This window comes from Sceloporus undulatus, chromosome 7 (genome assembly GCF_019175285.1).
Source record: "Sceloporus undulatus isolate JIND9_A2432 ecotype Alabama chromosome 7, SceUnd_v1.1, whole genome shotgun sequence".
Classification (NCBI taxonomy): domain Eukaryota; kingdom Metazoa; phylum Chordata; class Lepidosauria; order Squamata; family Phrynosomatidae; genus Sceloporus; species Sceloporus undulatus.
In genome coordinates, this window is record NC_056528.1 from 26,529,430 (window position 1) to 26,543,829 (window position 14,400).

The 14,400-nt window shown below is 45.9% G+C and overlaps 1 protein-coding gene across 7 annotated transcripts in view; it reads right to left on the minus strand.

Annotated features, from left to right (window-relative positions):
* Window positions 1–7,133: 7,133 nt before the first annotated feature.
* The window catches only part of SHD (Src homology 2 domain containing transforming protein D), a 32,286-nt gene continuing 25,019 nt past the window's right edge, over window positions 7,134–14,400 (minus strand). For all 7 annotated transcript variants that reach the window (XM_042480341.1, XM_042480344.1, XM_042480343.1 and 4 more), the window contains 2 exons: window positions 13,184–13,303; window positions 7,134–10,188 (listed from right to left, as the gene is read on the minus strand). In XM_042480341.1, the coding sequence (XP_042336275.1) occupies window positions 10,002–10,188; window positions 13,184–13,303 (307 nt within the window). In that variant the 3' untranslated portion in view covers window positions 7,134–10,001. The remainder of the gene's footprint in view (window positions 10,189–13,183; window positions 13,304–14,400) is intronic.

Consider the following 14,400-nt stretch of genomic DNA (forward strand, 5'->3'; position numbering starts at 1 on the left):
CCACTGTTTCACAGAGAGAGAGCATGAAGTCACAGCAACAACAAGTCATAACTGTCTAAAGTATCAGACGGGCTCATGTAATCCTACAAGAGGCCAGCGATCAGGATCCATAATCAAGGCCCAATACGTTAATTGGAATCAGAGTTAATCTTAATATAGAGTTGGAAGAGACCCCAAGGGCCATCCAGTCCAGCCCCCATCCTGCCATGCAGGAAACTCTCAATCAAAGCATCCCGAAGATGGCCATCCAGACTCTGTTTAAAGACCTCCAAAGAAGGAGAATCCACCACTTTCCAAGGGAGCGTCTTCCACTGTTGAAACAGCTCTTACTGTCAGAGGGTTCCTCCTAATGTTGGACTGGAATCTCTTGTCCTGGACCTTGCAATCCCATTGCTCTGGGTCCCTATTCTCTGGAGTATGCGAAAATCAAGCTTCATTCTCCTTAATATGACACCGTTCAATACAGCAGGAAAGAAAGGATCTGGAAATCCATGCCTATTGAGGAATGACTCAGGGCTGGGGATGTTTAGCCTGGAGAAGAGAAGGTAAGGGGTGATATGATAGCCCTGTTTAAAATTATTTGAAGGGATGTCATATTGAGGAGGGAGCAAGCTTGTTTTCTGCTGCTCAAGAGAGCTAGAACGCGGAGACTGGATGCAAGCTCCAGGAAAAAGACGAATCACAGCTAAAACATTAGAGGGAACCTCTGAGAATAAGAGCTCCACCAACTCCTGGCAGAAGATCAGTGGAAGATGTTCCCTCGGAGAATGGCGGAGCCTCCTTCTTTGGAGGTCTTTAAACAGAGGCTGGATGGCCATCTGTCGGGGATGCTTTGATTGAGAGTTCCTGCATGGCAGAACGGGGTTGGACTGTATGTCCCTTACGGTCTCTTCCTCTATAATTCTGTGATCCTATGAGTTGTTCAGAGGGGTTTTGCCACTGCCATCTCTGAGGCTGAGAGTATGTGACTCTTGGTGGCCACCCTTGGAAACAGAGGGACAGGACGAGGCAGGAAACTAGTTCTCCTATTCTCAAGTTTCATTCTTCTTTACTTTCCACCTTGAAAAAGAGAGCAAAGGGAAACAGAGGGGGAAGATAACCCACACTCTTGCATCTCATCTCATTGAAGTCCTATGAAGGCAGAGGCTGTTTCTCTTGCAAGGGGCTGGTGTTTGCTAAGAAGGGAACGCGATAAGGGAAAGCCACTCTGTCTGGCCGCTTTATAGATAAGCGCCGCTCGGTATAGAAATTACAGCTATGGGGGGAATATATATAAGAGGAGCTCTTGGTGGCAGAGTTCGAGAGAGCAGCCGAGCAAAAGAGGAGGATTAAGCCATTGATATGGCCTTCAGAACTCAGTCTAAAAAAAATACAATTAAAAACTTGCAAAAGTGACCATTAAAATGGAATTGGATGATTGCAAAATCAAAACAGATCATTTGCTTAAAAACAGATCCTTTGTTTAATTCTGCTTCTTTCTATAAAGTGGGATCCTTGATTCAGCAACATGGGCTTTCCCATGGAGATACTGGTTAACAAATCACTCTCCTATAGTACTAGACCAGTTGCCGGGTTTGCCTCCGTTGGAGGTTTTTAAACAGAGGTTGGATGGCCATCTGTCAGGAGGGTTTTGGAGTGGATCACTCCTTGGGGTCTCCTCCAACTCTAGGATTCTGGTGCAGGTTCCTATCCCTATTCTTCCCCTGTTATTTCTGTTTCTGGCCTCTTCTAACTATTCTATGATTCAATTATTCAATGGCTTCCTTGCAGGGAATTCAAGTTCTATGCGCCTCTTCTGTTAGAAATTCAGAACCAGAAAAAGAGTCCAGAGGGAAGGAGGAGAGAAAATTAAGGCTGCAAAGGAGGCAGGATAATGTATTAGTTTGGACATAGGGCTACAACTCTGAGGACCTGGGTTCGAATCCCAACTCGGCCATGGAATCCCACTGGGTGACCTTGGGCAAGTCACACTCTCTCAGCCTCAGAGGAGGGCAATGGAAAACCCTCTCTGAACAAAGAAATCCCGATAGAGTTGTCATAAGCCGGAAACAACATGAAGGCGCACAGCCACAACAACGCAAGGTGTATGACTCTGGAAACAAAGAACAGCAGGACGAAACAGACAATATAATGAACTATATCACAACAATATCGCAAAGGAATTAAACCACAATTCTAACATACATACCAGTGGTCCCCAAGCTGTACTCTTTAAGGGATTTTGGACTTCATCTCCCAGAATCCCAGACTATTGGCCAACATAGCTGTGGCTTCTGGGAGCTGAAGTCCAAAACCTCGTAAAGGGCACAGTTTGGGGACCACTGATATATACAATGATCATATATTTATATCTAGTAACCCCATTGTGCAGAATACACAATCCAAACTGCTATAGGAAACAGCATGGGGTAGTGGATTGGGCATTGGACTACGAAACTGAAGACCAGAATTCGATTAGCTGCTCAGCCTTGGAAACCCATTGAATGATTTTGGGTGACACACACACTCTCAACCCCAGACAGGTTGCCTTAAGTCGGGAATGCAACACACATTGACATGCACACAAAGGAGAAAATTGAGACAAATGAAGGCCAAGGAAGCAAGCGCCGAAGTCCAAGGAGGATGCAGGTAAAGAAGAAGAAGGAACAAAAGTCAGCGACACACAACCTGCTGCCTTCCAAGCGTTCTGAGCCAAGGAAGGCTAATTGTTACAGACAGAGGAGCCCAGGCATCCATCAATAATTCAGGCAGGAGAAGTGCCGGAGCATGTCGGATTAATAATATATCAGACAGCCGGGTCCCCAGAAGATCCCCAACTGGGGAGCTTGAATAAAAATACCCACAGATTGCCTCTGAAGCCTTCTGTCTGCTCTTCAGGTCTAATTATCTGACAAAAGGAGACCTCAGCGGTGGGCACCAGGCCATGGGAACACCTCTGAGAGGGCAAACAAAAGGGCGGAAGGCTTGACCTTATGGCGACAAGGAACTGAATAACATAGAACCTTGGAAGGAACATCTAATCCAACCCCATTCTGCCATGCAGGAAGATACAGGGGAAGAACCCCTGAAGGATGGCCATCCAAGTCTGTTGAAAGTCTTCCAAAGAAGGAGAGCCCATCACCCTCAAAAGCAATCGATTCCGCGACTGAACACTCCTTCCAGCAAAGTGTACCTGGGATGGGAATCAACCACAACAAACTGGAGTCTTCATTTCCAAAACTGAGCAAGAACAAACAGTGCTTTGGTTCTGTACTCCTGCACCCCTGCCCACTAGGGAATCCCACTTTTTCTCCAGCGTTTCCTCATCTCCCCTTCTCCTTGCTTCTGCACTGCTTACTTGCCGTTTTTTCTCTTTACGTCAATCTATAATAATTCAGGTCAGGAGGAGCTGAGTCAGTTTGTCCAGGCTTACCGTAAGTGTTCTTTATGTCCTGGAAAATCAATGGTCCACCCATTGCTTTCCCGCTCTCTGCTTCTCCACACATCCTTTATCTCAGTCTGGATCCCCCCTCTGGATGGCCATAAGAAATACCTGCTTTTTATCTCCTTGCTGACTGTAGTATTTAGTAACAAGACCACTGGAATCTATTTCTCTCTCTCTGTCTCACACACACACACACACACACTCACACACACTACACACAAGGCAAATTGTAGGTACTATATTCTCTACCTACAGCTTGCTGTGTGTGTGTGACAGAGATAGAGAAGCAGTGCTCTTGAATGGAATGCACATTATCTTACCTCTCTTGAGGAATCATAAAATCTTAGATTTGGAAGAGACCCTAAGGGTCATCTAATCCAACCGCCTGCCATGCAGAAAGACATCATCAAAGCAACTCTCCAGTGCTTTGAAGATCTCCATCAGGATGTCCATAAATAGGATCAGTGCCTTGGAGAGCTTCATTGGGATGTCCCTAGATGGATCAAACTCTATGGAGAGCTCCATTGGGGTATCCCTTAATAGGTCCAGCACCATGGGGTGCTCCATCTGGATGCCCCTAGATAGGTCCAGCATCTCAGAGAGCTTCACTGTGATGGCCCTAGAATGTTTCAGCACCTTGGAGAACCTTCCCAGGGTGTCCGTTGATGGGTTCAGCTCCATGGATACTTCCACAGTGATGTCCCTAAATAGGTGCAGCACCACAGAGAACTCCATCAGGATGTCCCTAGATAGATCTTTCACCTTGGAGAGCTCCACTGGGATGACCCTAGATAGGTCCAGCACCTTGGAGAACTCAATTGGGATGTCCCTAAACAGGTCCATTACCTTGGAGAACTCAGTTGGGATGTCCCTAAACAGGTCCATTACCTTGGAGAACTCAGTTGGGATGTCCCTAAACAGGTCCATCACCTTGGAGAACTCAATTGGGATGTCCCTAAATAGGTCCATCACCTTGAAGAGCTCCATCAGAATGACCCTAGATAGTTCCATCACCTTGGAGAACTCGATGGAGATGTCCCTAAATAGGTCCATCACTACGGAGAACTCCATCAGGATGTCCTTAGATAGTCTCATCACTATGGAGAGCTCAGCTGGGAAGTCCCTAGATAAGTCCAAAATCTTGGAGAAGACTAAGCAAGGATCCATTGCGCCCCTGACAAGGATGCTACCTCTGATTCCAACCCTACATCTTTTAGGCTTCATCTTTGCTGGGCAACCTTGTTGTCCTTTTCACGCAGAGGCGCCTCAGGCTCATTGTAAGAAATTGTACCATTTTGCTGCTGAAGGGGCTGGGGAGGGAGAGACACACACACAGCTTTTGCTAAGAACAGCAGGGACTTTGGCAACAGGAGATGGAAAATTGCTGCGCGCATATAGCACAGCCTTTCTTCCCCTGTAAAGCAACGCGGTCGCCACCATTCCTTCAATGGCAGCCCGGGGACTGTTGGGCCTGCCATAACTCTGCTCTTTTGCCTCTTTCACCTTGAAGTGACAGGCGCCGGGATTGGCGGGGTGGCTGGTTTCTATGGAGACAGGTGTCCTCCAGGAGATGAAGCTGGGATGGAGCCAGGGTGAATTGGGGCAGGAGGTGGCGGAGGAAAGAGAGAGAAAGACATAGAGGTGTGACTGACAGCTGCTCTCACATCCCCCAAGCTTCCCCCAGCAGTGCATAATTGAGATCCGTAAAAATAGGCATTCGTGGTCCGGTGCGGTTAAAGCCAATATCCGCACATGAGGGAGAAGAATTTATAGTTTTATAATTTTGTAATTTGCTAATTTTTATTTACTTATAGCACCTCCCTAAACATTAACTGCAGTCTGGTGCATTCCTTTCCATATGCATTTTGGAATCTGGAGGGGTCGTTCCAGCCACACAGCCCCATTTCCAGCAGCCAAAGATTTCCAAAACTGGTATAGAGACCAGCGAATCCATGGGGACAACCCCTGTTTCCAAATCATATCACTCCTCCAAAGTATCTCCTTTCAGCCTTGGCTGCTTCAAAGATTAGAAATGGAAAAATTGGACGAAGCAGCCATAAATCCTCCGGGAGATTCAGAGTAATAACTCCGCTTTGTTGATGCTTATTCCAAATGCGCTGATACTGTTGTCTGTCTATAACATCATTTTCTGTATCCTTTGGTATCCTTTCAAGGTATTTGTCACGGCCTTTGTTAGTGCAATAAACTTGCTGAATGGAAGATGGCTGCCTCCTGACACAGGGATGACCCCAGCTTTTCCCTAGAGAGGATGCAGAAAGGGAGGAAAATAGACCTTGAAAGAGCCTTGTTGTTACATCTTTTTAAAGACCAGCACCAGGGCCTTGAAATGTCAGCCTGGATGGTTGCGAATCCAGTATAGTGTAGTGGTTAGAATATCAGTCAAGGATACATGGCTTCTAATCCCCATTCAGTTATGGTTGCAATCCACTGAGATACACTCCAGGTGCAGCTGCATTGGAGAAATAATGCTGTTTGATGTTTTAAGTGCTGCAGCTCCATCCTATGGAATCCTGGGATTGGTAGTTTCACAAGGTCTTTCCCCTTCTCTGCTGAAGAGTCCTGGTTCCTCATAAAGCTACCAGCCCCAGGATCCTGTGGGATAGAGCCATGACAGTTAAAGTGGTGCCATTTGGCATTACTGTACTTTTGCAGGTTAGGCGCATCCAAAGCCAGCAGTACACAATCTCGGAGCAAAATATCAACACTGAGCAACACAGGTCAATGCCTGGGTGCTGTTGCGCAATGCAAAACACGTAATGCATGATGCACAATGTCAATGCACAACACACTTTTGGGAACTTTTGGGACATTTGCTGCAAGCCCTTGTTGTCAAGAAACATGGGATATAAATTGGTTTGGAGTCATCTTATGATGACAGGGGAGACCGAAACCCACGCAAGGACTTCCTAGAGTCAAAAGTGGACAGGACACATCTACAAAGGGCAGGGCCCTACAAATAAGAATTCCTCCCCTGTGAATTTTTCCTCCAGTCCCCACACTTCTAGCATTACAGCGAGCAAGACTTTCAAAGTCTTCCACATCTTGGACTCTTCTATGTGCCATGTTCCCATGCCCAGTGTTTCTTAGCCAGCCTCTTTTCTTTGCATGCTTAAATTCTTATTTCTCAATGCTGCACCGCAATGCTAGAAATTTGGATCACCATGTGGCAGAACTTACTAAAAACCTCCAGAGAAGACATGTTCACTACGTTCTGAGGCAACCTATGTTAGCTGAAGTCCTTCCACATATTTAGGCTGAATTTCTTTTCTTCTTTCTCCAGACCATCAAGCAGAAAACAAGCTTACTCCATCTTCTCTATGCCAGCCCTTCCGAGATTCAAAGATCATCCAATCTTTTAATCTTCTCTTCTCCAGCTGCTTTAGACATTCCTCAGAGGGCTTAGTTTCCAGACATTTGAACATCTTAAGTCGCTTTCATCTGGACACACTCCAGTTTATCAACCACCTTCTTGAACTGGACACAGTATTCCAGCTGAGGTCTCACCACAGCCAAACAGTACCATTATTTCCCTTGCTTTCCTGGAAATGACTGTACTCCTTTTGATCCGGCTTAGAAAGGCATTGGATTTTTGGACACAGCGTCATACTGAAAACCATTTTAAAAAATATAAGTGGAAAGCATGGATGGGCTCGGCAGCAAAGGACCAGAAGGCTACATGGATTGAAGAGTTTAATCAAAAGGCAACACCGTAATGGCAAGGAAGGTGGGGATATATTGCACCCGAAAACACAGGACAGGAGGAACAGTCTCACATACAGACGCCCGAGTAAACAAGGGACAAAGGTGGCAGGGACAGCGAGGCACAAGGAGACAACTAGCCAGCCAAGGACCAGCAGAAGCTTCAGTCCCAGGCTGGGAAAAATGGATTATTACAGTAATGGCATGGCCAGTAGCCAAACTGGTAGCCCCACATAGCGGAAACTGGTGACTTCCGTGTCAGAAGGTGGAATTTATACCAGGATTTGAAGTTGCTCTCCATGGTGCTAAACTCTGTTTCTATAGGCATTCAGTACCTTGGAGAGTTCTTTTGAAGCTAATGAAATCCTGGCTTGGATTCACAATCCCATTAACATGGGACCACAAGCTGAAGCTGGCCCCACATTCCCTTCTCCTCCTCCTCCTCCTCTCTACATTTAATGTGTCCTTATTGTGTGGTGTGTTCCCGTTTTTGCCCTATTCGTTGGCCATTCCCGCTCTGGCTAGTGGCAGTGATAGGTTCGCCTAAGGGTCTCCATAAATCGGAAATGACTTGAAGGCATGCAACAAGAAGAAGTAGTAGCTACACTCCTGATAATACATCCACACAATCTGAGCTTCTCCCTCACTTCACAGCCCTATTAAAAATGAACTTGGGACACGGTCTCTTTCTCTTTGGTAGTTGTTTTGGAGGAAAGCTCTTGAAACCCTTCTAGAACATGGCCACACAGCCCAAAAAACCCACAAAAAACTATGGATGCCGGCCATGGAAGCCTTCGACTTCACGAAAGCTCTTGAATTTGGAATCTGTTCTTTTCCCGCTACACAATGTTGCATCTTTTATTTTGCTAATAGGAAGAAGAGGAGGAGGAGGACATTGATATTGTTATTTCATGGTGGCCACCAGGAACTAGTGCGAATTTGCTTTGTTTTTAAGGGGTCTTCCAATATTTGCAACTTTCTTCATCAGCAAGATGTGGATTAAAATGAAAGGTGAGTTGATATGTTGGCCTTATGGCATTTGTTTCTCATATATATATATATATATATGGTTGAGAATTTTGTTTGGTTGTGCATTTTTGTTTCAGCAGGACTTACCTACATTCAAACCACATTTCTTCAGAGGATGGGGCAGGAAAATGAACTGAATGGCAAACTGGACAGATTTGGTCATCCTTCATGGTTGCACAATGGATACTATGCCGGTCATTACAATACTCTTGAGTGAAAACTTATTGCAGATATATAACTTTTCAGGAGATCCCCCCCCCACACCTTTATGTTGTACATGGAGCAGGAGAGAAAGCCTTCCAAGTCTCCGATCAGTCTGGATTAGATAGAAAGGTCTCCAGATTACTTAAAAAGGGAGGCTAAGGCAGAATCCAGACATATAGGAAAAATGGATTCATCAGATCAATCCAGAGCTCTGTGTTAGATTTTGGCTGGTCTGAAAGATACAGTTAATCCAAAGAAACCTAGGGAGGGAAACCTGAATGCCCAGCGCCCTTGGAATCAAACTGAGCACAGGCTCAAGCTGCATCCAGACTGCAGAAATAATCCAGGTTGACACCACTTTAACTGCCATGGCTCAATACTATAGAATTCGGGAGACTGTAGTTATGTGAGACACTCTGCCTTCTCTGTCCAAGAGCTCTGGTACTACAAGAAACTACAATACCCTGAATGCCATAGCATTGAGCCATGGCACTAAGGCCTCATGCCCACTTACAGATACATCAGTGTGCGATCCGAATCAATGGATTGATTTTACATCTGATCATGGTTTACACTACACTTGCCCCAATCACATTTTCTGGCATCACAAATGAATCGATTCAAAATGATTCGGTTCCAGCTGGCCGAAGGGCAAATTTGAATCGATTCTGATCCACTTGTGGTTCACATTTGCGGTGAATCGATTTGGTGAAAAAACCCCTGTAAAAATCAGTGTCAAAAAGACGCGGGTTAAATGGGTCTGGTGCATGGCCCCCCCTCACTGAATCACTTCAGTGAATCAATTTAAATAGTAACCAGGTTTGTTTGAGCTGGTTCAAAACAAATTGCGATCCGGTTTGAAAGGTAGTGGGAATGAGGCCAAAGTGACATCAAGCTGGATCATTTATGCAGTGCGGGTGCAGTATCAAGGAGGAACCATCAAAACATGGGCTCAATCTAACACTGCAGCAACAACAGGTTATGACAGGAACCAGATAAGCTTTGCAAGAGCAAAGCTGCTTGAGCAACCTTCTCCCATCAATGGGGAAGAAGGGGCAATGCTATTGCAAGGTTCGACCCTGGCTCACTCCACTTTGCAAAACCTCAGCTTCTCCATGAGTTCTCCCAAAGAAAAATAGGTTCTGCAAGAAGCAGCGCTATTAAAAACAACCTGGGATTCCTTCCTAGGAGGGTGGAGAACATTTCCTTGCAGCACCAAAGTTCCTGAAATGCTCCTCAGCATTTTGCAAAAGAACTTCGCTCTTCTCATTCAGAGAAGAGGAGCTATGCAAGACCAGAGGTGTTAAGAGCAAAGTAGAGAGCTTTGCCAGCTTTCCAGTGACCTGGAGCAAAACAGATAACAATAGTCTCAAGGAGGAGGGCACCAGGATGGCAGGTGGGCAGTTTGGAAGCCAATTGGCACCAGTATTGCTTGGAAATTAGGGAAGGCAAAGTGTGCACCTTCCTAGGTCCGATGTGAGAAAGCCCCAAAGGTATGGGGAGAGATTGTCTGCGAGTCACCCCTATCGAGACCCCGCCGTCCATCCAGACAATCATCATGCCAAGTCTCTTTGGATCAAAAACAGCCCCTTCGCCTCCACGATGTGGGCAGCCGTAACGTCCATCACAGAGTCTGAACGGCCACAGGATAGAGCAAGGAGAAATGTTCCACTCCTTTGACTGGCAGCTCCTGGGACGTGTAGTAATGGATGACCTCCGGGATGCTGTCGAAAGGAGCGCTGTTTTGGCCCAAGACGTACTTGTTCTCCTTGGTCCGGGTGAACTTCATGTGCATAAATCCTTGGCAACTCCTTGAGAAAGGAAAAAGAAGGGAAAAGTCAAAATCCTGACCTGATATCATGTTGTGCCATCTTCTTCAAGGGTGGGCAATGGGTTGCATGTGGCCTCTTTTATTGGACCCCAGGGCTGTAAAAATAAACCTCAAAAATTCTCAAAAATGTTCTTTAGGGGTGTAAGGAGGACATTTCCACCAAGTTTGGAACTTATTTATGTTCACATCCACCAGGATCAAAATGCGCGTTTGCAAAAAAATTGCTATATTTTGCTCTAGTGCAGATGCAACCATGGTCTTTCAGTTGTTCCTCTTTCCCTATGCATTGGAAAAGTGGCATGGAAAATGGCTTTCCAGCATGGCACATTGGTTTGAGATTATGACTCTGGAGACCAGGGTTCGATTCCCCACTCGGCCATGAAACCCACTGGGTGACCTTAGGCAGGTCACACTTTCTCAGCCTCAGAGGAGGGCCATGGCAAACCTCCTCTGAATAACTCTTGCCAAGAAAACCCCAGGACAGGTTCACCTTAGGGCTGCCATAAGTCGGAAACGAGACAAAGGAACACAACACGCAGACACAAGAAAAGGCCTGTCGTAGATCACCAACAGAGTGGGACTAAGCGCCAGGGGGAAAATACATTTTTTTTAATGTCAGCTGGGTCTGACAAAGTCACAGGGACATGACAGGCCAAGCTCTGGAAGCCAAGGGATGTGGCTTGGTGCGATCAAAGCACCGGAGGCTGAGCAGTGGAGAGAAGTGAGAACGCAGAGCTCTGACCTTTTCATGGCGGATTATAACTCAAACGTCGCTTGGGGTTTCTCCCTCTTCACTGTGATACTCAGGGACCTGCCCTGATGGGATGAACAGCTGCATCAAGCACACAGCAGAGAATTTGCTTTGGCTTTTATTCTAAACTTCACAGATCCAAGGTGGACATTTGTAGTCAAGAGGCGAATCCCTATCATGCTGAACTAGATCAGGGGTGTCACTTGGAGGCCGCAGGGGTTCAGGCCACACTGGGTTACACTTCAGAAAGGGGTGTCACCCTGTGGAAAGGGGCTGCCTTCGAGGTCCAGCGGCTCTGCTGGCCAAGCAGAAAAGCTATCCATCTTCCTTTCCTGCCTGGCCAGTAGTTGTACCAGACCTGGAAAAGGCTGTTGAAGATAAGAAGATTTAAAAAGTATCTACACTGGGTGTCAAATATACTTGGCATGCATCAGTCGTCTCACTAGGGTTGCTGTCACCGCATTGTGGTAACCCATGCTATCACCACCAGGCTCAGAGCCACCAAGTCAATGGTCCCTCAGGAGTAGATCAGGCTGCTATGGAAGGGAAAGGCTCCAGTCTACATGCCACCTATTGATGTTGGACCATAGAGACCAAAAGAGACTGTTTGTATCCCACATTGTTCCAGTCTTTCTGCTTTGTTTGCAAGTTCCAAAACACTTCAGGCATCACTTGACAACAGAAGAGATCTCCAGATGTTTGCCATGGTATATCAACAGTGTCCTGGCTGGCTTTCTTGCCACCTCTGGGTGAGTGGACTAGGTCTTTCTCAGGACCTTCAGTCTCTGGGAGTCCCTGTCTACCCATGGAGAGGTGCTGTGGTACATTCCACATTGGAAGACAGACACCCTCCTCTGGGGTGTCATTTGGTATGGTCTGCATACCCCATACTCCCCTAGTAATGCCCCTGCATTATACCACACTGCCCTTTCCATCACTGCCACCCACAATTGTCACACATGCACACAGAAGGGCCAGCTCAGTTGCTCCTCGTTGATGCAACTTGAGCCAAGGCTTTCAGAGGAAAGGCTCAAAGCAATGAATATTTCATTCTGTTCGCGTGAGGATCAGAAGCACACAAGTTCTCACCTCCTTCACAATCATTTTTTTCTCTCTCTCTGATTTCAGAGCTGGGTATCAAATATTTATCTCAACCCCAGGACATCAGACAAGATAGACACTCTGGGTGCCTCTGGTCCATCCCAAAATAGCACAGCAGCACCTTATTCTTTCCACCTCACATGTCCTGAGATCAGCAGCTCCCTAGAATTGGGTCTTACATGCTTCCTCCAGGGAGAACGGAGCTACAAGCAATCTGGCAGGATTGGGAGGCTACGTTTATTTTGCATGGAGGGAGGAAAAGATGACAGGGTTGGGACAACCTCCCCATCCCAACATTTTCTGATTTATTATCCCATTTTCATAACATTTCACAGATGAAGATGTGTCCAAGTTCCTCTCTTCTTTCTGGGCACCACCACTGAAGAAGGCTGTGGACCACCTGGAGCGTGTCCAGAAGAAAGTGACCTAAATGGTGAAGGGTCTGGAAACCATATGAGGAGCAGCTTAGTGAACTGGGGATGTTAAGCCTGGAGAAAAGACAGCTAAGAGGTGACATGAAAGCCATGTTTAAACGTGTTGGAAAAGTGTGTCCTATGGGTGACATATGGCCCCAAGGCCATTTCTGAGACACAAAATGGCTCTCCAAAATAACTCAGAATTGACTTCTGGTGCAATGGCTAGTGGTGTCATGTCAGTGGGATGATAAATCCATTCCAGGCTTTTATCAGCTTTGAAGGAGCTGTCTAAGGTCTCAAGCATGTTAAGGAATGGGATTCTTCATCTTGGAGAGCTCATTTAAATCCTGCATTAAAACCTGGTGTGGAGATATTATTCCACTGATGTTGGAGCCACCAGCTTCTTCTGTCTTTTGGTTCCCAAAACATCTGGAAAAACGGTGGTAGTGCAGCCCACTAAGAATTGGAAAGAGCCAAAAATGGCCCTCCAACTGTCTGGTTTAGGGTCAGTCTTACTCGTTTTTTGTATGTGTGGCTGGACTCATGCCCTAAAGTGCCACCCATTGACACTACTGTGGATCAGCATCGAAAAGACCCTCTTCGAGTTCTTTGTTGACACTCGTCTCTGCTTTAAAATCCTGATTAGGAAAGTCCAGGCAAGGGCAGGCATGCCCAAAAGGAGAAGGGGAAAGGAGACCTCTTTTTACCTGAGCGAGAGGGAGAAGTCGTTGCGACTGGTCTCACTGTTCCGGACCAAGTAGCTCCCTTCTTTGCAAAGCGTCAGGAGGGACTCCGCGTCGGCTCTGCTTATTGTGCCATGGAACCACCTGTTGGGCAAAGACACAAGGCAACTCCGGTCATTGCCTACCAATTCGCATCTCTTGCAGTTCTGAATCTCGAACCATTCCTCTTCTTGCAACCACACCTTTCAACCAGAGGAAAAGTGGGGCTTCGGGCTGAATACAGAACTGCCATTGAATTTTACATATTTTTTTTAAAGAAGGTGTACCCTGGAGATCATTGAGACTCATCCTATGCTTAGGGCAGGGATATCACAACTTCAGCATCCCCAACAGATCCCATTGCTTCTAGCATCTGTTCCAGTACAGTTTGCTCATACCATTGGACTATTGGTTTCACTGAACTTGGCCTCTCTCACACATTTAGAGACTGAGCACCAATCAATACCAATTTATGTTAAATGCATCTTCTTTCCATGAGTGACTGGCAACTCCAGACTCATCTGGAGCCCAGACTAGTTCAGGGCATAAAGCCAGCCTACCAAACACAAAAAAGATATACTAGTCAAGAAACCAAAACAGCAAACTGATCTATAAGGAACTCAAGAATGGTGCCACATTAAACTGTTGCTGGCTGATGCAATCAGATGGCTGATGTAATAAATGGCATTGGGTTTCTTTCCACAACAACCCTGCCAGGTAGGTTCGCCAAAATTCCCATCTTATTTTTTAAAAAGAAAATATTAAAATGCAGAGGAGGAGGAAATGGAGGAGGAGATCAGTCTTATGGATGGATAGATAGATAGATAGATAGATAGATAGATAGATAGATAGATAGATAGATAGATAGATAGATAGATCTGGGGTAACCACCAAGCTCTAAGAATACACACTAACGCTGCTGGGATAGATGGAAGGACAGATAGATAGATAGATTAGATAGATGATAGATAGATAGAGAATTTATTGATCAACCTGGAGTATCTTCCAAGCTTCAGGAATACCCACCAAGACTGCTGGGATGGATAGATAGATAGATAGATAGATAGATAGATAGATAGATAGATAGATAGCTCTATTTGGAATGTGTCATGCTATCCAATGGTAGCTCACTTAGATTCTAGATTCTAAAGATAGATAGATAGATAGATAGATAGATAGATAGATAGATAGATAGATAGATG